The sequence below is a fragment of the Mesoplodon densirostris genome, chromosome 16, assembly GCF_025265405.1.
Source record: "Mesoplodon densirostris isolate mMesDen1 chromosome 16, mMesDen1 primary haplotype, whole genome shotgun sequence".
In the NCBI taxonomy this organism is placed as follows: Eukaryota; Metazoa; Chordata; class Mammalia; order Artiodactyla; family Ziphiidae; genus Mesoplodon; species Mesoplodon densirostris.
The window spans coordinates 65,176,598-65,199,240 of record NC_082676.1 but is presented as its reverse complement, the minus strand read 5'-3'; the positions used below and the strand labels follow the sequence as shown (position 1 = coordinate 65,199,240).

At 53.9% G+C, this 22,643-nt stretch overlaps 2 protein-coding genes across 3 annotated transcripts; one reads left to right on the top strand and one right to left on the bottom strand.

Moving 5' to 3' along the window:
* The first annotated feature begins 895 nt into the window (after positions 1 to 895).
* Positions 896 to 20,200, top strand: CCNF (cyclin F). 2 transcript variants are annotated; one of them, XM_060078423.1, is made up of 17 exons: positions 896 to 990; positions 2,071 to 2,225; positions 3,259 to 3,365; positions 4,297 to 4,364; positions 5,722 to 5,915; positions 6,341 to 6,394; positions 7,050 to 7,154; positions 7,468 to 7,545; positions 9,672 to 9,823; positions 11,802 to 11,966; positions 13,863 to 13,986; positions 14,268 to 14,448; positions 14,803 to 14,890; positions 16,791 to 16,890; positions 16,973 to 17,100; positions 17,729 to 17,898; positions 18,552 to 20,200. In XM_060078423.1, the coding sequence occupies exons 1-17, from the start codon at positions 975 to 977 to the stop codon at positions 19,022 to 19,024; spliced, it is 2,358 nt and encodes a 785-aa protein (XP_059934406.1). In that variant the 5' UTR covers positions 896 to 974; the 3' UTR covers positions 19,025 to 20,200. The 2 variants fall into 2 exon arrangements, with proteins under 2 accessions (XP_059934406.1, XP_059934405.1); XM_060078422.1 differs by having other exon boundaries at positions 16,791 to 16,896.
* A 722-nt stretch (positions 20,201 to 20,922) lies between these two features.
* Positions 20,923 to 22,065, bottom strand: LOC132476215 (coatomer subunit zeta-1-like). The gene is given in 1 exon segment (XM_060078023.1): positions 20,923 to 22,065. A coding segment is annotated over 1 exon segment (534 nt). The 5' UTR covers positions 21,796 to 22,065; the 3' UTR covers positions 20,923 to 21,261.
* Between the last annotated feature and the right edge of the window lie 578 nt (positions 22,066 to 22,643).

Sequence of the window (22,643 nt, the reverse complement as noted above, 5' to 3'; positions counted from 1 at the left end):
TAATACCCGAGTAAACAGAACGCTCAGCTGTGGCTGAAAGCAGCCAGTAAAGCAAGCAGGTGTGCACTTCTATTTTAGTTGGGCTCCCAGGTGACCAAGAGGAGACAATGGAGACTGACAGGGGACGATATCTAGTCCAAGTGAGAATGTGAGGGCTTGCCCTGGGCAGGGATGGAGGAGGGGTGCAGGGTGAGCCACGTTTTAAGGGAAGAAGGAGTCAAACGTGCTGGATGAGTCAATGAAGATTTCGAGTACCAGGTCTCTGGACTCCACTTTCTGCATTACGATCTATGCCAACAGCGACTCGGCCACCGAACCAGGGGTCTCCTCGCCTGAAGCAAGGGCTGGAAGCAGGGCGTGCGGCCTCGGGGTGCGGGTCGGAAAGGTCAGGGCCAGCCTCGGTGAGGCGCAGCCCGCGGGTGCCGGCTAGCCTGCGTCCCCGCAGGTAGAAGACCACGTCGGGGTCCCGGCTCCGAGACCCCGGGCTTGGAGGCGCGGCCAGTCCGCTCAGACCTTCACTGACAAACCATTGCACGCCGTGGCCTCCGGTCGCCGGGACCTCTTGCCGCCGAGTAAACCACAAGGCCTAAGCACAGAACAGGCCAGGCCCATGCGGGCCGGAGCGGATTCAGAGACGCCGCTGCAGCCAGGCCCGGAGCCACGCTCCTTAGGAACCCGCGCCAGGGCCGGGGAGGCGGGGCGGCCGCGCAAGCTCTACCAATCAACAGCCGGCGTTCGAATTCGCATCCTGGCGCGGCCAATCGCGAGCGTCCGAGCCTGAGGGGGCGGGGAGGGGGCGGGGCCCGGCCGAGCTGTGGCGCGCGCCCCCCCGGGCGGGCCAATGAGAGCGTCTGGTGCATTTGAAAACTCCGGCGGGCGGCGGGCGGGCCTGCGCCTGCGTGGGGAGTCGCGCTTTGGGCCGGCCGGCCGCACTGGCAGCAATAGCGGCGACGGCAGCGACGGCAGCCACGGTTATGGGGAGCGGAGGCGGTGAGCGCTGGGCGCGGGGCGCGGCGGGGCGGCCTCGAGACTGAGCAGGGCTGGCTCGAGCCTTTCGGCCCGGGGTGCGTGTCTTCCCGGCGGCGCCCGCCCGGCGCGCGATTTAAATGCCCGGGAGTGCCTTGCTCCGCGTGAAAGCGGTGCGCGGGGTCTGCCACCTGTCGAGGGCCGTGAGCGCCGCTCAGGTTTCCGTGGTTATTATCGTGGCTGTCCTAGAGCAAGGGGATGAGAAAAATGTGGTAAAACGCGGGGATCGGTCGCCCTGCGTGTACGCTTGGCTTTCGCAGCATGTTAATTGATGATGGGAAGACCCAGGTGAAGAGCGAGGGGAGGGGGCCAGGAAGAAGCCCTGAGGAGGGAGTCGTGCGGGTGCGAGAGCAGCCACCTCCTGTCGGGACTGGAGGAAGGAACGGGTGGGAAACCAGGTGAATTGTAGGTGATGGGCTCCTCCTGCCTCAAGCTTCTATGTTGTCTGCTTAGAGTCAGCAGAGACTTGCTGAAGTTGAAGTTGGAAGGACCTCCTGTGGGGAGAGAGAGGACACTGAGACTGGCTGGGCAGCTCTGACATCCGCAGAGCTGGGACAGGCCTGGCCTCCAAGTCCACCTTTGGCTTCTCTGCAGGGTGGACCCTCCTAGTTTGGACTCGAAAACCAGACTGTTCAAGTCCACAGATCCTTGTTAACATTATGCATTTTAGTCATGTGTGCAGATAGAAGCAAAGAGATCAGGAAGGGTCAAGGCGCCTCCCTGAGAGTGAAATGCAAGGCTAACCATCATCAGCGTTGGCTGCTTTTTTCCCCCTTCCTGGTTGTCATCTGGGCTCTGAATCAGAAGGTTTCCCAATAGCCAGGTTACATGATTACTACTCACCATCAATGTTTATTGAATATTTGAATGAATGATGATGTCTTCTGTACCACTACTACTCTTTTATTTAATCTTTGTTTAGGACTGTAAATATGGCTGGGGCAGAGGACAGTAACTATTAAATCATGTTCAGATGTAACTTTTCATATCAGCACAACTCGTTTCCAACACATCACTTAGACCATTCTGATTTTTTTTCTTAAGTGATCCACTGTAGGTGTGCCAAGTGTTTCTGTTATCCTACAAAGCGGAGAATAAGAAGGAGACCCCGAAACCTAACGATCTTGAGTCTCCCTGAAGATGTGCTCTTTCATATCCTGAAATGGCTTTCTGTTGGAGACATCCTCGCTGTCCGAGCTGTAAGTTGTCAGATGAAAATAGTGTCAGGCCTGGCATCATTGGTTATATTGTACCATGAAGGCTTCGTGTCTTAAATGTCAGAGCAAAAACTTTGGCTACAAATGAGGGTAGAGAAAACAACGGTGATATTGGTAATGGGTGCCTGAGGTTGTTCTGATTGCAGGAAAGCTAAAACGTAGGACAGCAAGGTTTGAGTCTGCTCATTGTAATGTTTATTTTGACAGAGAAAATACCCTTTTATGGCAGTGAAATTTGCATCCCTCAAGAAATAAGATAGTATTAAGAAGAAGAAGAATATGTTTTTGAGGACAAAGCCCATGTAATATTCAGCACTGAAAGGGACTCTGGGAGTTATTTTGCAGACTTCGGAACTGAAGCCTCACTTTGAGTGATTTAACCAGGGCATACAGCAAATTAGTGGGGGAACACCAGCAAGAACCCACTTCTCTTGACTCCCAAACCTGCCTCCATTGCGTTCATACTATCCATGGGTGCTGAATTTCCAATGGCAGTGGAAGCTTTAGCACTTAAAATGCTCACCTGTGCTCAGGGCCCCCTGCCTGGGCACTTCCTGCTACAGAAGTCCTACCTGAGGCTGCTGTCATGTGTTTCAGTCTTTTCTAAGAGCCCTCATTGACCTGCAGGCCCCAGCTGTGCTCCCACTAGCAAGACCCTAAGTAGAGGAGCTCAAAACAGATTTCTGACCACCTGTTCCCATTAGAGTTGATTTCCCTGATCCTTGCAGGTATTTTAGCATTATATCCCCTTTCTCAGCCTAGGTGCTTATTCCCCCTTCCAGGACCACTGTCCCCATCTTTAGAGCCACAGAGAAAGTTGTTTCTGGGCTCTTTTCTCTATTTAAAGCAATTTTTAGTTACTTTGATACACAGAGGCTGGGCCTTTACTACTAGAGTGGGGAGGGAAACAGGAGACCCTACATCTATCTACACCCTGTCTTCAAGAGCTCCAGAAGCGGGGCTTCTGGGAGGTCCCTTGATTAACCACCACTCCCCCTCTTCCATTGTTCTTCAGGTGCACTCCCACCTGAAGTACCTGGTGGATAACCATGCCAGCGTGTGGGCATGTGCCAGCTTCCAGGAGCTGTGGCCTTCTCCAAAGAACCTGAAGCTCTTTGAAAGGTATCTCTGCACCCTGAGAAGAACGTGGCTTTCTCCCACCTTTGGGCCTCCCTGCTATGCCAGTCTGTGTCTCAAGGCCTGGGAATGATTTTTCTCTTGCTTGTTGCTCCCGCCAACAACTTATCCCCCAGGGAGTGACTGAGGGCTGTCGACCTCACCCATCGAGTCACACAACTTCCAGCACAGTCATGGGTCATCCACACCACCAGCACAGGCCTGACTCTCATTAGTCACAGTGGTGCTTCTGAAGGGTCCACTTGAGCTGTGACCCATTGTGTGTGACTCAGATGCAGGTCACCTGCCTGTGGAAACTTTCCTCAGCCCTCTTCTTTTGGTCAGAACAATGCGATTTGAATGCTATTACATTATACTCACTGGCTGATCCCACCTCCCCGGCCAGGGTTGGGACCTAGAGGAAGGGCCGGAGGGGCTGCAAGCTGCAGTGTGCCAGTGGTCACAGGCAGGCTGCCTGAGACATAGTCCACCAACCACACAATTTACCCTTTTAAAGTGTACAACTCAATGGTTTTTAGTATGCTCACAGAGTTGCACAGTCATCAATACTATCTAACTTTAGGACATTCTCATGACCCCCAAATGAAGCCCCATAACCATTATCAGTCACTCCCTATTTTCCCTATAGTAATGCAAACCCTACGCAGCCACTAATCTGCTTTCTGTCTCTGGATTTGCCTATTCTGGACATTTCATATGAGTGGAATCATACAGCATGTGGCCTTTTGTGTCTGCTTTCACAAGTGTGTTTGCAAGGCTCATCCATGTTGTAGCATGTCATGGATAATTGATATTTAGCTGCATTGCCAAAAAATTTTTCTGTTCAGAAAATAGGTACTGTAGTTTTAAGTGCTCTGGTGGAACATAACCTTTATGGAATAAAATCATGTGATGTTTCATGTTCTTAATGTTCTAGGGCTGCCGAAAAAGGGAATTTTGAAGCTGCTGTGAAGCTGGGCATAGCCTACCTCTACAATGAAGGCCGTAAGTCCTCGTGAGGCTGGCGCTGGGGCTGGCGCTGGGGCTGGCCTCACCCCACTTGGTACTGACGTTTTAGAACAAGCACAAGGGACTTCCCTGGTGATCCAGTGGTTAAGACTCTGTGCTTCCACTGCAGGGGGCGCAGGTTAGATCCCTGGTTGGAGAACTAAGATCCCGCATGCTGCGTGGTGTAGCCAAAAACAAAAAACCTAATAGAACAAGCATGAGCTCTTGCCTGTGTCAGCAGTTTAGTTGCTGTTCTTGCTGTGTCTGGCTGTGTACCGTCCCCCCTGGGGAGCTTGTGCCAGAGGTGTCCTACTCAGGGACCCATGGATGAAGTTTGATTTTGTAGTTTGGGGGAGTTGCCTCTTTTTTTAATGAACCATTAATTTCGGTTGACAACGAGTGACTCTGAGCAGAGACTCAGAATGGGGGCTACTCAGGCAAGACAGCGCTCCCTGGCTGCCTAGTTAACACCACAGCCCATGCGTAGACCCCAGCTTCTGTCCTTGGCACAGCTCATCTGAGGAACCTGGGGCAGCGGTCAAAGCGTGCCTGATGCCAAGTGTCAGTAACACAGGGAGCCAAGGCTCCAAGTGGGAGGCAAGTACAAACAGGTCAAAGCCAGCCTGGTACCTAGATTCCTTCACCCCTAAGGGGCAGGTGCTCCTCGAAAGAACCTGGTGCGGCCCTCTCTCCCAATTCCTGCCTGTCTGCTGAGCACACTAAGGAGCGAGCCTGCAGTTGATCCTGTCCCAGCTCCCAAGATGCATAAAGACTTGGGTATAGTCGCCATTTTTCTGCTTCTGAAAGACCTGGCGTCTTGCTGAGAGGTCACCCCGGTCACAGCTGGTTGACAGGACTGTTGGACCTGCAGACGATGAGCAGTCCTGCGCCCACCCTCCTGTCAGATGGCTTTGCCCAGACGAAATTCACACACCACTCAGCTCACCTGTCTAGTGTGTACAGTCCAATGGTTTGGGTATCTTCAGAGTCGTGCAGCCATCACCACTCATTTTGGAGCCATCATCTCATTACCCCACAAAGAAACCCCCTACCCCTTAACAGGGGTCTGAGCAGCAGTTCCCCACAGGAAGGAGGGTGGGCATCTGATGCCTCCACGGCAGGGGTTACCTTCCCAGATCTTCGGAATCCAGGCCGCTGGGAGGAGCCGCAGGGCACTTAGTTCACAAAACATGGGAAGAAAAGGGAGGAGCCCCCATCCCAGCTCTTCTGTCCTAAGACACCAGCAACTTCACGTTGTAGCGGCTTAAGGCTTTAAACTTTCCAAAAAGACTGGGGAACTTCCCACACCCCTCCTCCAGAGACATCCCAGGCTGTGTTCTGTCTGTCTCTTCAGTGTCTGTGTCTGATGAGGCCCGGGCGGAAGTGAACGGGCTGAAGGCCTCTCGCTTCTTCAGTCTCGCGGAGCGCCTGAATGTGGGCGCCGCGCCCTTCATCTGGCTCTTCATCCGCCCACCTTGGTCAGTGTCCGGAAGCTGCTGCAAGGCCGTGGTTCACGAGAGCCTCAGGATGGAGTGCCAGCTGCAGAAAGTGAGTCCTGGCAAGGGGTGCAAGTAGGGCAGGCCGTGCTGGGCGGGCTGAGCCCCGTAGGGTCCCGGGAGGTGAGAAAACCTTGAGGGGATATACTGTGGACCATGTAAAGTCAGGGACCCGAGAGCAGTGGAGGCACAGAAAATAGTGCGGATGTGGGAGCATCTGCTAACGACTAGCAGGAGAGGAGGCCTCGGAGCCAGGGTCAGGGGAATCGGGTGAGGGGCTGGGCTGCAGACGGGTCGACTGCTGGAAAGGCAAGACTGAGGCTCTGTGAAGCAGTTGGCGGAGGCCTGGAATCAGGGAGCGGTCCTCTGCGCAGAGGGGCTGGGCAGGGAGCAAGGAGGACCCACACACTGAGGGACAGTCCCCGAGAAGTTCTGTCTGCTGACAGTCACCCCTCCTCCTCCACCTCCTTTCTCTAGACTCACAGAGCGTCCATACTGCACTGCCTGGGGAGAGTGCTGAGTCTTTTTGAGGTGAGTCCCCTCTGCCATCCCATGGGGCCCTGCGTTGTTTGGCGTCCTGGCCCGGGTGAGCACACAGGGCACGGCGGGTCTGCATTTTTGTGCTGCTCGCCTTTCTGGCAGCTTCAAGCACCAAGAACCAGGAACTGTGTGAAAGGCAGCAGAAGGGGGCTTCCGGGGTTCAAAGCCAAGATGAACCCTGTCTGTGAGGCTGTGTGGAGCCAGGAAGAGTGAGTGGGACAGGACCCCGGGTCCTTTTGTTTCACGGCTCTGCTACTGGCTGCTCCCTCCCACTCCTCATGCAGACCTCTCTACTTAGTGAGCCTTGTGATTTGGGAGCCCCCTCTGCAGCAGTCTTGGGGGAGGTGGTGGCTCCTGGTGCTAGGTGCTCTGACAGCAGCAGGGAGGGACACTTAGTATGAGCGAGGAGCTGGAAGACCTTGGGAAACCCTCCCCCATCACCGTCCGGGCAGTGCCCGGAGCCGAGTCCAGCACAAACCTCAGGTAGGAGGAAGCAGGGCCTGAGGGCAGAACTCGTGGGCTTGCCTTCACGAGTTGGTTGTCAAATCGTGTATCTTCAGAGAACTTGTTTTTACTCCAATGTAGTTAACTCATTTTATTAAAGATGAGAACAGTATATGTGGTTACTTAGAGGTACTTATTCTAGGATGAAGAGAAACAGAAGCAGGCCCGGGACCTGTTTGAAGAGTCTGCTAATCAGGGGTGTTTGACCAGCTCGTACCTCCTCTGGGAAAGTGACAGAAAGATGGATGTGAGTGGGCCTAGGTCTGGGTAAAGAATGGATTATGTGGGCCAAAGGCACAATCTCCAGAGTAGCCCTTGGACAAGGTTCTGCCACCGCAGCCGGGGTCCTCCTGGGGCTCCAGGAGCTGCTGGTCATGGGGCTGCTTTCAGCACTGCCCCTGAAACGACCACCACCATTTGGGGGATAAAGGGCTGGGAAGAAAGCACAGCTGGGGACCCTCTGGAGGTGTCAGGGGGAACATTTAAGAAGACTATGGGTTGGTTCTGAGTTTCTCCAGAGATATGACCATGTAAGGGCATGGTGACTCTCCCGTTGACAGATGTCAGATCCCGGACGATGCCTCCACAGCTTCCGGAAACTCAGGGACTTTGCTGCCAAAGGCTGCTGGGAAGCGCAGGTGAGCTGGGAGCTGGCCTTTGTCCTGACACCTCCTCTTGTGGGGACCATGGGGGCAACACTGCCAGGTTCCCACCCAGGACGAAGTAAGAGTGGCCCAGGATTTGGAACTGAGTCTAAGGGAGTTCAGCTCTAGGGTGTGTGGGGAGGAGTGCCCAGAAGCGCTTTCCTCATCTCTGCCCGTTGCATCTAAGACAGCCAGCCACTTAATTTCTAAGTGCTGTGGACTACATCTGCATCAAAATTTATACAGCTCCCTAAAGTTGGCCTGTAGGGAAAGCATCTTGGCAACAGAACTTAGAGCTCCTTAGAGCAGATGGGTGTGTGGAATGCTGTCCTCTTCTCATTATCTGACCTGTTCACCAGGTTGTCCAGTGTTGGAACCAGGACATCAGGGGTCTGTAGTTGGCGTTCTCCAGACAGTCTCCCTGTGCAGCTGTAAATAAGTCATTATTTCAAGACAAATCAAAGAAAGTCCCCCTTTGCTAAGCTGGTAGACGCTTGCTCTTGTCACCCCACCAAGTTGGGGATTGAGAGTCATCTGCCCTTAAAAGCTAGGGAGGAAATCACAGAGGGATGGCCCGCCTGACACATCACAGGACGTTGTAATGTTTATGTCCAAAAAGGCACGTAACAAGTTTACAAGAAATACAACAATGAACAATGTGGTTCTAGTTTAAGCTCAGACTAATCAATAAGAATAGTAAGGCCCTGTAGAAGTTCACAGGGCCTCAGTATACTCAAAAAAGAGGAAATAAATACAAGCAGTCAAAATACGGAGCAGGTTTGACCTCTCTGCTAGTCAAAAAGGCACACGTTTAAAGAGATCATGGCTGATCACACTAACAAGTCATATACACGTAGTCTTTGTGTTTTTGAGTGGATAGCTAGTAACTTCTGAAAATACACTTCGGCTTTTCTTTATTGTTTTTTTTGGCTGTGTTGGGTCTTTGTTGCTGGGCACAGGATTTCTCTAGTTGAGGCAAGTGGGGGCTACTCTTTGTTGCGGTGCGCGGGCTTCTCATTGTCGTGGCTTCTCTTGTTGCAGAGCACACGTTCTAGAGTGCAGGCTTAGTAGTTGTGGCACACAGGCTTAGTTGCTCCAAGGCATGTGGGATATTCCCGGGCCAGGGATCGAACCCGTTTCCCCTGCATTGGCAGGCGGATTCTTAACCACTGCACCACCAGGGAAGCCCTGAAAATATACATTTTTAACGATAGCAGTTTTTGCCGGCAAACGTGATAAAATAGTGTTCCTATGAGTGTGTGTGAAAACGTGCGCAGGAATTTCAGAAAGCACCTGGGCACAGGTAGCGCCTGTGGGTCGACTGCATGAGCAGAAGGTGCACAAGACTGCACAAAGGTGACCCTCAATGTGACAAAACCAACAGAAACCCCCTCAAAGGAAGAACAAGGAAAACACGCTTACAGAAGTCTCCTATCACAAAGAACCACGTTATCGTTAGGCAGGCAAAGAAAAGGTAACGTGTGTTCTGTGATCACAAATGCACATGCACACTGCTACAAGTGCATAGAAAACTCTGGAAGGAAATACGTAGAGATGGTCGACAGTAACCACTGAGGGCTTGGTGGGCCCCGGCAGGTCCTGAGCAAGGTGCTCGTGCATCTCATTCAATCATCACGGCATCTGCCGAAGCAGCTGCTGTTGTGCCATTTGGTGAAAAGGGAAACTGAGGTGCAGTGAAGCCCCCAGTTCGCCTGTGGTCACACATAGACCCAGGTCTTAAAGCCGGGTCATTCGAGCCCCCAGCCAGCTCTCGGCCACTGTGCTACATGCCCTCCCCCAGAGCATCAGCTTTCACTAGGGAGTGGTGAGCAGAAACAAACTTAATTTAAAAGAAAATGCTGGCAGAAGACTGGAATTGGCCGTGACGCTGTGCCGGGCAGGAAGTCAACTGATATCCCATTATGCACCTTTTGTCCCTTTTAAAATGTTCTGTCGTGATATATTATTTATTTCCAAAAGATTAAAATCTTGGCCCTCCTGGTTTCAGAAGGCTTAGAAGGTTTAAGTGGGCCAGTGTACGTACAGGCAGAATCCTGCTCGCGTTCAGAAGCAGGAGCCTCAAAACCCCCTGCTCATCCCTCAAGTCTTTTCGTCCTCAGCTGTCTCTAGCCAAAGCCTGTGCACACGGAAACCAGCTTGGACTGGAAGCGAAAGCCTCCAACGAGATAGTCTGCCAGCTGTTCCAGGCCTCCCACGCTGTCAGTAAACAGAGGGTCTTCTCTGTGCAGAAGGGACTCAATGACACAATGAGGTGAGGGGTCTGAGCCAGAGCTTCCGATGAGGAGGCAGAGCGACAGCCGTCCCGTCTCCGCGTGACAGGGTCTGCCTGTTGTTTCAGCTGAGCCTCCTGTCACAGGGTCCCTGCATCATCAACCCCACCGGGATCCACGTGTGTGTGTGTGTGTGTGTGTGTGTGTGTGTGTGTGTGTTTTCTAAAACCAGTAATGCCTAAGTTATCCAGGGCTTTGAAAAGAAAAATTTCCCACATAAATGTCTGCTCTCTCCAGTTTTCCTTTTTAAGCCTCAGACTATATTAAACCACACTAAACATCTTTCAAAAATGATGCCAAAAAACCACCTTTTCTTTCCAACCCATCATCACGCGCATCAGCGTGCACGAGTGTGGGGGGCAGCTGCCATGTGCCTGCAGCCTCAGAACCCCCACGAACTGCCTCTTCCTGCAGGTCCATTTCCTCCAAGGTTTGGAGATAACACACTTTTACACTCAGTCACAGAACATGTTTAGAGAGTAAAATGGAAAATGTGAATAATCTTTTAAGCTTACACCAGAGATTTCAAATACATTTTAGATTTATAATGGGCAGGCTCTGGCTGTACTGCGGCAGACAAAGCCCAGCACCTGGTAAGCTCTCTTCCCTGGAGAGGCTCCGTCTTTACTCACAGCAGGGGGTGCAGTGTCCTTGGCTCCCACATTAAATGTCACCAAGCTGCTGTGATTTTGAGTCCTGTGCCTGTGCTGGGGGTGGTGCCCCCTCCCCCACACCGTGCCCTCCCAGTCTGCCTTTCTTTTGGCGGCGGGAGCCAGGGGACTGTTGCTATTCCTTTTGTGTGCTGGGGGTGGGGGTTAACATAAACTTAACCTTTCTTTTCTTTTCAAGAGCTAAAGTAGTTTTATTGAAATAATATCATTTCAACCCCCGAGTTAAGCATCTTTACATTTTCCTCTATGTTAAGCAACAGCTGACTTTTTCTTCCTTTTTTCTATTGAGTTATAATTGACATGTCACATTAGTTTCAGGTTTAACCATTTTAAAGTGTACAGTTCCGTTGGTCTGTTTTTATAAGTCAGATCATTGAGCTTGTCAAAGGTGTCTGCGTAGGAAGCTTCCTCTTCTGCCCCTAACCCTCAAACACCTGGCCTTGAGTGTCTTCCTCCCCAGGCCGTTCCCCCTTCATCCCGCCTCCTTCCTCCCCTCACCAACTCCAGCACTCCCTCCTTCCCTCTGCCTATGAAAGATGCTCCTGTCCGGGCTGACACCTGGAGCAGTCCCTCCTGTCTGCCTAGAATCACTCACCACCACGTTTCTTCTCTCTCTTGCTTCTCTTCTCCCCGTGTCCTCTCCCTTGTGCAAAAAGGCGTTCACCATGCTTGGGCATCCTTGATGTTGCATGCAGTATCCCCTTGTGATGTCTGTGTCCCTGGCCCGGCTTTTAGCCCCATCGAGGAGGGACCCTATGTCTGTTGGCTCTGCCAGCCCAAGTCCGCCATCACGGTTGCTGGGTGACTGAGAACACCAGCACACAGGCTCAGGGAACCCTGCTTTAGCTGCATTTCTGGCTCTTTGCTCCACTGCGGGGGGTTGTGGTAAATGACCCCATGGGTGAGAGTTCCTCAAAGAGAAGACAGGTTTGCAGGACGATAAACTTTGACTTTTCTCCTGTCCTGTGACCTGTCCCAGGTCCACAGAGCAGACCTGCTTTGCTCCCTTACAAGTGACGGTCCAGGCTTTTCCAGTGCCTGGGGGCCCCGGGGTGGGGGAGGCAGAGTACACTATGTGCAGCCCACCTGCCTCCCAGGAACAAAGTCGGGAGTCATGGGGCCTCCCAGCCCCTTGGACAGGGTGTCTCAGCCTTGGACAGGTGCCTGGGTAAGCCAATGATGCCTAAAGTGATTGCTCACCCCTCGGGACAGATGGCTGGGCAGGAATGGGATTCGGGACACTCATGAAGGCTTGGCCTGGTTTTCAGGGATGGTGCTCTTCCCACAGGTACATTCTCATCGATTGGCTGGTAGAGGTCGCGACCATGAAGGACTTCTCGAGCCTGTGCCTTCACCTGACTGTGGAGTGCGTGGACCGGTACCTGCGGAGGCGGCTGGTGCCCCGGTACAGGCTCCAGTTGCTGGGCATTGCCTGCATGGTCATCTGCACCCGGTGAGAAGCCCCACAGGCTGGGCCCACAGACGGAACACAGCATGCTGGCGCTGCCCAGTTCACAGGCTGGCTTTTCAGTGGAACAAGCCTTCAGCACCCCACCTCCTTATGACAGGGGTTTTCATTTTAGGGGGTGCCCATGCCGAGTGGTCCTACCCACACGGGGGTGGCAAGGCTGACCCTTGGTGTGTGGGCAGCCTCTCATCCCAACACGTGGCCTCAGGACCCAGAACGTGGCCTCTGTCGGGCAGGCTCAGGCTGGAACCCTCTTCCCCTGGCCCCTGAGGGCAACACAGCGATGAGGGAGGGTCACAGGCGGCTGCCCTTGCCAGTCCAGTTCTCAACTCTGCGTCCAGAGACCTGCGTTTCATCAGTGTCATGTGCCCCCCACCCCCAACTCCCCACAGACCCCCTCCAACCACGTGGGCAGGATGCGTCCTCAGAGAGGCAGCCTACCCCTGCAGCAGCTCTGACTTCAAATCAGACCATTTTAAGTTTTACCTAAATCCACCTTTCCACCCAGTTTTGCCTTTGGACACAATGTGGATGGCAGTTCCCACCATACATTTTGCATTTTCTTGTTTTCCTAAAGCAGACTTCTCCTACATGGTCTGCTATCTCCCCTGGGTGGTGCTTTCCAGACCAACATCCTTATCTGTAAGGCTTGCGAGGGAGGAACAGGCTCATTGCACACAGTGGTGTCAACTATGGAGAGACTGATTTGTCTTCTGCACGGTAACCCAGAGGCTTGTGTCACTGGGATGGTTCATCTGTTTCATGACGTCATGAAGGAGGCCCAGGTCCTGACTTGCTCTCTGCTACCTGCCATGACCCCTGGGGCCACCAGGTCCACCTTTGCAGTGAGCGCGGTCATGTGGCCACGACAGGAACTGGGAAGTGGGGTCTCTAGGTGGCTGTCGAAGCAGGGTCCGTGGGCTCAGCGTCGGTGAGCAAATGCCACACGCTGTCCGGCACCTCTCATGTGTGCTCTTGGAACCCGGCGTTCCAGGTCTTGTCACCAGAGAGGGCTGAACAGACGGGTCCCCAGCCTCCCTGGATCTAAATGGCATAGTTACGTCCTTGCAATGAGAGACTGAGGTACCAGACCACGGGCTGCTGGCAATGAGATGATAATTACTTTAAAAGATTTTTAGAAGCCGAGATGCCGCTACATCCACTCTCAAAGCAGCACCTGCCACTACTCTGAGCACAGGGCTTTCGCCCGCCCCACTCACATAACATCCCCCAGCACCTGCGGTCCCTACAACTCCTGTCCTCTCTCTTGGCCCAGCCAACAGCAAACGCGGGAGCTGCAGAGTCCCCATGACAGAGCAGCCAAGGGCCCAGTCCCAGTCCACCCTTGTGTGGGGAGGTGTCCTCGGCAGGCCGCTGGACTAGCGTGTTCCCTGATAGTTGGAGCTGGTGGAGAGTAGAGAACAGGGTGACCACCTGCCTAAGGACAGTCCAGTTCCCATGGCCAGACCCCGTGCTGGGTCCAGACCTTCAGACAACCTCTATCTCTGGTTCTGCTGGCTCATCTGCCTTCTGGGTTAAAGCTGATTATACTCGCTCCATAAAAGCTGACACAAGGCAGGGCGAACCCTCATCCCTCGGGTCGTTAAGAGGATTGACCGATCATGTCATTCGTGGGTGCGTTTTGCAGAAGCACCTGCATGCCTAGCAGTCCAGCAGCTCTCACTGCCACTGATCTGTGACACTAATCCCCCTTCCCTTCCAGTCCCCATGATAGGCTCATCTGACCTTTTCAGTTCCCCTCAGCGGCTAGGGGCAGCCGGGTCCACTCTTTGGACCCCCCAACCCCATCATTGAAGCCTAAAGTGATCACCCCACTAAGGGGAGTGGGCTCAGTGCTCAGACCCCTTCTTAACACTCCAGGTTCATCAGCAAAGAGATCCTGACGATCCGGGAGGCTGTGTGGCTCACAGACAACACGTACAAATACGAGGACCTGGTGAGGATGATGGGAGAGATCATCTCTGCCTTGGAAGGGAAGATTCGAGTAAGTGACCACTTGCTTTTTCCTTTTGAATCAAAGTTGAGGTCATGTGAGGGCATGGAGGGGCAGAGGGTATCTGCATGGCTTTGAGCTTCCCTGCTCTGGGAAGCCCTCCTGGACCCAGAGGGCGCGAGGCCACAGCTGTTTGGCGTGCACAGCAGTCGGGCCAGATGCTGGGCTGACCACGCCGAGGGTGGTGTTTCTAAGGTCCAGCCTCCCCACCGAGTGGGTGGAGGGGTCCTCTGTGTGCTGAGACCCCACGTCCGCCTCCCCTTTCCCTCTAGGTCCCCACTGTGGTCGATTACAAGGACATCCTGCTGACGCTGGTCCCCATGGCGCCAAGAACCCAGCACCTGTGCAGCTTCCTCTGTGAGCTCTCCCTGCTGCACACCAGCCTGGCCGCCTATGCCCCGGCCCACCTGGCTGCAGCTGCCCTGCTCCTGGCGAGGCTGACACACGGGCAGAGTAAGGAGCTGGCCTTCCCCACCAGCCACTCAGAACATGGGCTGAGCTAGTGGTCCGGGGGATTCCTGGAGTCAGGAGCCAGTGCTCAAATTCAAGGGGGTTGGAGAGAGAAAAAGAAGTGTGTTCATCTCCTGGAGAAGGAAACACCAGAATGGACTAAAAGCCATTGTCTGAGGGTGAGGTTAGAGACAGTTCTAGCTTAATGTTTCCCACGCTGTCGACAATGAGCACGCATGCTCTGTACCTGGGGCCTTTTCAACCCTGAGCCCTAGGAAACTCCATCCCAGAACTGTCAGGGCTGTGGGGCATGAGTGGGCGTCAGAACGGCCCCACTATTCCTGCTTTCCTCCCCAGCACAGCCCTGGACCACTCGGTTATGGGACCTCACTGGGTTCTCCTGTGAAGACCTCATCCCCTGTGTCTTAAGCCTTCATCAAAAGTGGTAAGCGTGTAAGGAAGCAATTCCCTCCCCACCCCACCCCCAACTGTCCCCACACACAGAGGGTGTGTCCTCAATACCGCAAGTCCAGGGGGAATTTGCTCTCACGTGAGGGCTGTCAAGACACTCAGACCTTCCCTGCGTGAGCCGCGTGTCTCAGGATTGACATTTAGAAATTCCAGGGCCATGTTGCTTATTTCATACGTTTTTAACATTTGATGTGTGGGCAGCAGCTCCCCCCAACCCAAACCTAATTCCATGGGCAGTGGAACATAAGAAAAAATGAGACTGTCTCCCTCACCAACGGTAATTTCAGTCTAGGACTGGTTGGCCTCCAGCTCTGGAGTTGGCAGACCGCAGCTCCGGGCACACAGCTTGGCCCTTTCCCTCGCCTCCTGTCTCAGCTTGGCTGGCAGACTCGCTCCTCCCACTCCTCAGTCTCACCTGCACTCCCCACTGCATGCATATCTGCTAAAGCCCCCAGGGACCTCCTCCTTTCTCCACCAGGCCACGCTGCCTCAGTGTCCCCTTCCCCGACACGAGGGCCCGGGTAATTCTGCCTTTCTGCCTGTCCCCAGACACTCCCTGGGAGACTTAACCACTTCCAGGATTCAGAACACATCTAAAAGCCAACCTCTGACCCGAGCCACAAACCCCCCTGCCAGCTTGTCTACGCCAGGCCATTCCTCCTCATAGATTTCATTTGGTGCTTGGTGGACAAGGCCCCGGTCATCCTATCAGAGCCCTCAGGCCAGCCCATTTCTGCTTCTCTGTCCCTGCATCCCAGCGGCTCTCGGGGCTAATGCACTTTCTTCACCTGCCCACAGTCATTGCCCCAGCCGCCTCCTGGATTTCCACAGGGCAGCCTCTGAGCACGGCACTTCTGCTTACACCTTGGGGATGAGATCAGAACTTGGGCACGAGTCTAGAGATTCCTCTGACCAGCCCCTCTGGCCCATCTGCCGCTTCTCCCCCTCCCCGCTAACACGGGGAGCCTGTCAGCATTTCCTGGGGTAGTGTGTGCACCACGTTTCTCCTGCAGGGCCCAGACCTCGTCGCTGGTGGATGGGAGCATGGGTGACGGTGGCAGGTCAACACGTGTCTGACCCTGAGGCTGTTCAGACCTGTGCAGAGAGTCGGTGCCTGACCAGGCTGCCAAAAGCTGCTGCTTGGCTGCCTTCCTACACCCATCCCCCACCCCCCACCGAGTTTTTTTTTTTTCCCAATCCAGATAAACTGGAAACATATTTATTTACCAACGAAACTTTTTTTTGAAGTGTACAATTCAACAGGCTCTTGGTATTTTCAGAATTGTGCAGCCATCACCACAAACCACAATCTATTCGAGAACATCCTCCCCACCCTCAAAAGAAACCCCACCCTCGCTACCTATTACCTTCATGTTTCCCCTCCCCACCAGCCCCCAGCAAACACTCATCTATTTCCTGGCTCTTTCTGTTCTGGATGTTTCACCAACATGGAATCGTACAACATGGGGCCTTTTGTGACCAGCCTCTCACCTACATAATGTTTCCACTGTACAAATAGCCCACTGGATGGAGGGACCACATCTTCTTTATTCAGCCATGCACTGATGGACATTTGGGGTTTTTCTACCTTCCAGCTGTTGCGGATAGTGCCACTGTGAACATATGTGTCCAGGTTTCTGTGTGGATCTCTGTTCCCCTTTCTCCTGGGGATGCACCTGGGGGTCATAGGTGACTCGAGGAACCGCCAGACTGTGCACAGCAGTGCTGGGCTTCACTCCCATTGCTGGGCTGGTTTTGAAAATGTCTTGTCCTCTCTCACTTCAGTGAGTGGAGGCTAAAGATGGGAGCCTTTGGGGTGGAGGTGCCAGCACCGTCTGCCCCCCACTACCTCTCATGTGTCCCTCTGTCGGCAGCTTCCATGACGATGCCCCCAAGGACTATAGGCAGGTCTCTCTCACCGCCGTGAAGCAGCGATTCGAGGACAAGCGATACGAAGAGATCAGCCAGGAAGAGGTGCTGGTGGGTGCTAGGGAGCGGGGGTCCCCGTCTGCCCCTCGGGGCTTCGGCCCTCCCTCTGACCCCGGCTTCCCCTCAGGTGCTGAGCTACGGCCAGTTGTGTGCAACTCTAGGGGTGAAACAAGAGAGCCCAGAACCCGCGTCTTTCCTCAGCACAGGGGACATTCACACCTTCCTCAGCTCTCCCTCTGGAAGGAGAACCAAGCGGTGAGTGAGCCCTGCAGGCCAGGCCTGGGTTCCCTTGTGACCTGTGCAGCCATCGGGGCTCCTGAGGAGCAGCAGGGAGAGAGCAAATCCCCAGAAAACTGAAGCTGCGGGTGGTAGTCTCCACTGCCTACAGTACCGTCTCCTTTCCCCATTGTGGCTCTCTGACTCCAGCCTGGCTCCCTGTGAGGGATGGTGGTCCCGAGCACAGGTTGAGCTCGCTCAGGCTCTGGCCCCGCCCCACGCCCGGTGTGAGCCGTTCGGGACTGCTCTGCTCCACCACGTTGTGTCACTCCCAGCACTCCAGCTGTGCCCTCATTGTGTGCACCCCTTTTACCCCGGTCTCTTCCATCTCATCGTCCCAGCTGTACTGCCTGGAATAACCTCCCCCTCCACCTCACCCACCTAAAGAACTCCTATCCATCCTACAAAGTCCAGATGAGCAGGAACCTCACCGTGCTGCTGGCTCTGCCTCTGCGAATCTGCCCTGAGCTTCTGAGGGCAGTTCCTGGGTGGCTGTGTTGTCCCTGCTCACAGCACATGGGGGCAGGGTCAGGCAGGTGCCAAGAACCAGACTGGGCCTCCCAACACTGCTGCCTATGACCCAGCTCCCGGCTCTCCCACTGCACAGGAAACGGGAGAACAGCCTCCAGGAGGACAGGGGCAGCTTTGTCACCACGCCGACCGCAGAGCTGTCCAGCCAGGAGGAGACACTGCTGGGCAGCTTCCTGGACTGGAGCCTGGACTACTGCTCTGGCTACGAGGGTGACCAAGAGAGCGAGGGCGAGAAGGAAGGCGATGGTGAGTGCCAGGGCCAGAGACCACCCAGTGCTGCCCCAGAGGGGACAGCGGGCAGGAGGGCCCCCAGCCTGAGCTGCAGGAGAGTGTGTCCAGACACAGGTAGACATGAGAGAGCAGAGCCCCTGGAATACCAGCCCAAAGAGAGGATAGGATGTGGGCCCAACCTGCGCCCAGCTCCAGCTGGATCTGTGCTGGTGGAAGGACCTCACCAGGTCAGGGACAGAGGAATAGACCTTTCTAGAAGGTTGTGTGAGATGTGCCCCCTGCTGGGCTCTGTCCCTCAGGCACCCGTCCAGGGCAGGCTGCAGGAGGCTCTGTCCCCATGTCTCGTCAGCCATCTGCACAGGAAGCCCAGTTCGACAGCTTCTGTTGATTTTCCAGCTGCTATTTTTGTGTCCACTCGGGATTAACTAAATTATTAGATGGCCAGTTTGTTGTCACTTCCTACTGTCCCCTAAGTCACATTGGGTATTACCCCAAGTTTGAAACGAGACACTTCACCCCCAATTTCTTACGTAAAGGAAAGGGGACTGTCCAGCGAGGTTCAGGATGTGTGGCCGAGAGCTGGACCCTGGGCTCCCCTGGGTCCTGACCGGGCATGGGGTCACCCTGATGATCAGGCTATGGCCTGACCTCTCCCCCATCTCCCATAGTGACGGCTCCCAGCGGTGTCCTCGATGTCACTGTGGTCTACCTGAACCCGGAACAGCACTGCTGCCAGGAATCAAGCGATGAGGAGGCCTGCCCGGAGGAGGAGGGGCGTCAGGACACACAGGCGTCAGCACCAGGCAGCCAGACGCCTTGGACCCCAGGGCTCGAGCGCCCTCTGTGCAGCAGGAGGGGGCCAGGCAAGGACATAATGACCTCAGGGTACTCCTCTGTCAGCAGCACGAGTCCCACAAACTCCGCAGACGGCTTGGGGGGCCTTCCCCGATCTACCTCAGTACTGTCCCCGGGCAGCGACTTGAACACACAGCCTTGCAACCATCATGCGAGGAAGTCGTGTGTACAGTGTCGTCCCCCAGGCTCCCTGGAGAGCTGTGCTCCCCAGCAACAGGTGAAGAGGAAAAACCTGTCCGCCCACAATGAGGAGGAGGACATGAACTTGGGCTTTTTGAAGCTGTGAGTGTGTCAGTGCGTCTGCTGCAGTGAATGTTTGCTGAAGTAAATGTTTGCTGAGGCAGCGCTGCTGTTGGACTAGCAAGGGGGAGGGGGGGCGCTGGAGATGGATCCCTGTAGACCCCTGGCGGCAGTCACACGGGGAATAGAAAGGAGAATTTGGGGCAGTAAGTTTCTTTCTCTAGGGGAGCCCATTGCGAACCATCAGAATGTCTAAATCACAACAAAAACTCAGTTCCTTCTCTCTGGAAAGTTTAGCCTCAAAGCAATCATGCCATACTGTGTGAAGCCTATTTCTCTGTCCCCTCCCATGTTTGTCCTGCTTTCTCTGGGAAACTTAAGCCCACATCCTGAACTTCCCAGCCCCACGGAGCCCCAGGCACCCCGGGAACTGAGAGCTTTCACAGCTGAGAACATGTGTGACCCAGGTATCCTGGCACAGCTCACCCCCTCCCACATTTATCTGGTTCGGGGTTCCAGGGGGAGCCAACAGCTCTGAGCACACCATCCCTGCGCCCACATTGGCCTGCCCTGCCCCGGGCAGCCATTCCTTTCCTCACTGGGTGGTGGGTCCTATTGTGAGGGAACTCTGGCCCGCGGATCGTTTCAGACTGCGTGTGAATACCGGGCGAGTGGGCCCTGACATTTTTGCAGGCCAGGGCCTTGATGTCTTGGTCACAGGCTCTCTTCCTCCCATATTCTCAGCTCATTTTAGAAATCTGCCCCTTCTCCTGTGATGGTTTGTCTGTGTCCTCAACAGATGATGTCCATATGAACATCGGAATGTCTGGGCCATTTCTTTCCCTGTCTTTATTTCCATCCTCCATCCCTCTAAGATAAAAAGCAAAAGAAAAATTAAAAATAGAAGGTATGAGGGCTTCCCTGGTGGCGCAGTGGCTAAGGATCCACCTGCCAATGCAGGCGACACGGGTTCGAGCCCTGGTCCGGGAAGATCTCACATGCCACAGAGCAACTAAGCCCGTGCGCCTTAACTACTGAGCCTGCGCTCTAGAGCCCGCAAGTCACAACTACTGAAGCCTACGTGCCTAGAGCCCGTGCTCCACAGCAAGAGAAGCCACTGCATCGAGAAGCCTGTGCACCTCAAGGAAGAGTAGCCCCCGCTCGCCACAACTAGAGAAAAGCCCGCGCACAGCAATGAAGACCCAACACAGCCAAAAATAAATAAAATAAAATTAAAAAAAAACATTAAAAATATAAGGTATTAATTTTTTTTAAATTCTCAACATTATTTAGGCTGAACTAAAAAAAGAAAATTCGATTCAAACCCCTCAGTGCTATCCTGACACTGTATGCAAAACCAATTTTCCCAGAGACGTTAGCCAGAAAAAAAATTAAATGTCATTTGTAACATCTGAGGTGACCAAGATACAGAATAGCAAGATTCAGAGGACCTGTTTGTTGGGGTGAGGGTGGATCTGCTGTGAGTTCCTGAGAATAATGACCACAGGGACTTGGGATCTGACGAAGACTGACCCTGACCTCTCTTCCCTGCTGACACACTCACCCTGCTGATAGCTTTCTTTGTTTGTTTGGAAAAAAATGTTTTATTCCTCTTTGTGCAGAGCAGTATATGAAGGTGGCTATCATCCTGACTCTGTACATCTCTTACGCAAAAATGCCTCCTCCAGGATGCCCAGTTATCCGCCCCACTTGGAGAACTGGCAGTTAGTGGGTGGGGGCAGGATGCTAAGTCTCAGGAAGGTTTCTTGAGACATTTTTGTGGGAAGTTTTGGCTCAAGGGGAAAGATGACCCAACAGTGGGTGTCCCAACCTCCGTCTTCCTGCGGAAAGCCAAATCCCAAAGGTCTTCTAAAGAAAGGCACCTCTCTCAGCGACCTAGGGAAGGGAGGCGCCCAGACCTACTGCCTACATTCTTTCTCCTGCTTTGATCTGAAGCGTAGCTGCAGCAAAGGGCACAGAAGTGGAGGAGGAAATATGGGGGATAGGAGAGCATGGGAGCATAATCCAGTCGAGCAAGGAAGAGAGTGCTTCCCCTGCCCTGTGTCCAAATCTGCTGAGAGCTTTACTCCCAGAACTGCAAAAAAGAGAAGGAACGGGAAGCGTATACAGGTTTGCGAGGGGGCAACCACAGACAGGATGGAGATTTAAGGATCCCTGTTATCCCCGAGATGACCCTGAGAGCATCAACTGGGGGGCTGGATGAGAAGTCACAGCAGACGTGGATTTTTTGAGGGGGGTGAGGAGCCAGGAACAGTGGGATCTTCACCGAAGGAGTGACCACTTGATCTGTTTTTTGGCTGACTGCAGCATCTGAGACACGGTCTGCTCCGTAAGGGGTACATCTTCTCCCCTTAATGCCACCCGGTGTACCACTTGCTGGGGATCGCTCTCCAGGATCACCCCTCCATCTATGATTTCATCCACAGCCAAGAAGAGCCCCTCCATGTTCTCCAGCAGAGCTCACTTTTCTACATTTTTCCTCAGCATCTGGCTCAGTGAGTCGAAGAGGCAATTCAGAACAGCCATGAGCATCAGCTCATTTTCATAGGAGCTGCCGATCACATAGAAATAGAGATCAATGCTGCTTTTGTATACCACTGTCAGGCCTTCCAAGAGGGCAATTTCACTGTCAGTCCGGTGGGTCTTGTTGAAAATGTTCTTCTCAAAGGCCTTTTGCTCCTTGACACTGGGGTAGGTATCGTCATAGTACTTGGCAAAAAGTCGATCTCCATCATTGTCCAGAATCAGGATGGCTTTGACAGTATACAGGGAGGGTTCCAAAATCAGCGCCTCCATTTTGCCCCGCAGCTGGTGCCGACGTGGAGCCCTGCTGATAGCTTTTGCTTCCTCTTGAAAATGTCAGAAAGAACCACTTATCCAGGAGTGTCCCCCAAATGGTCTTGAACCAAAACGACAGGGACAGGGAGATGCTGACTCCGTGAGGCTTTTCTGGGTGTTGATTTCCCTGTAGGAGCTCTTTTTGCTACTGTAGTAGAATTCTGACCACCCTGGGTCAGGCATGGTTGAGTAAGGGAATCCCAGCATAGGGATTGCAGACCTCCCTGTTGACTGTATGCCCCTAGGCATGTGTGAGCTTCAGTTTCCTCATCTGTAAGATGGGGTAATAATACCTACCTCACAGGGGTGTTGTGAGGATTAAATGTGATGAGGGTAGTAGCAGCCACGTGATGTGCATGACTGAACGGCCTTCTCCCACTCCAGTGGGGACCTAGTACCACCTGACCGTGGGGTGGGGTGGAGTCTCCCTGCATCTTCTAAGCACTGACTGAAGCCCTCTCCCCTCCCCTCCTACCTCACAAAGAATCTCATTTTAGTCAGAATGCTGTCAGCCTCCCCGCACTAGGCAAGAAAACAGGCCACTACTGATGGAGGGGCCCACCCTAAGGGCAGTCCCAGGGCTGCCTGGGTCCTCACCCCCTTCCCCTTCTCTGCCTGGCACCCTCAACTCCCCTCCTTTGTGTCTCTGTCCTCTGCTGCAGCACCTTCCTATCAGCACTATGAAATGGACACCTCGTCAACTTGAAACAACCCCTCCCAGGTCTGTCACCCGTCCTGCTCTCCCCTGAGATTTCTTGGCCCCTGAGGGGTTGGCATTCATCTGTTTTTCCTGTTATCTCCAATTA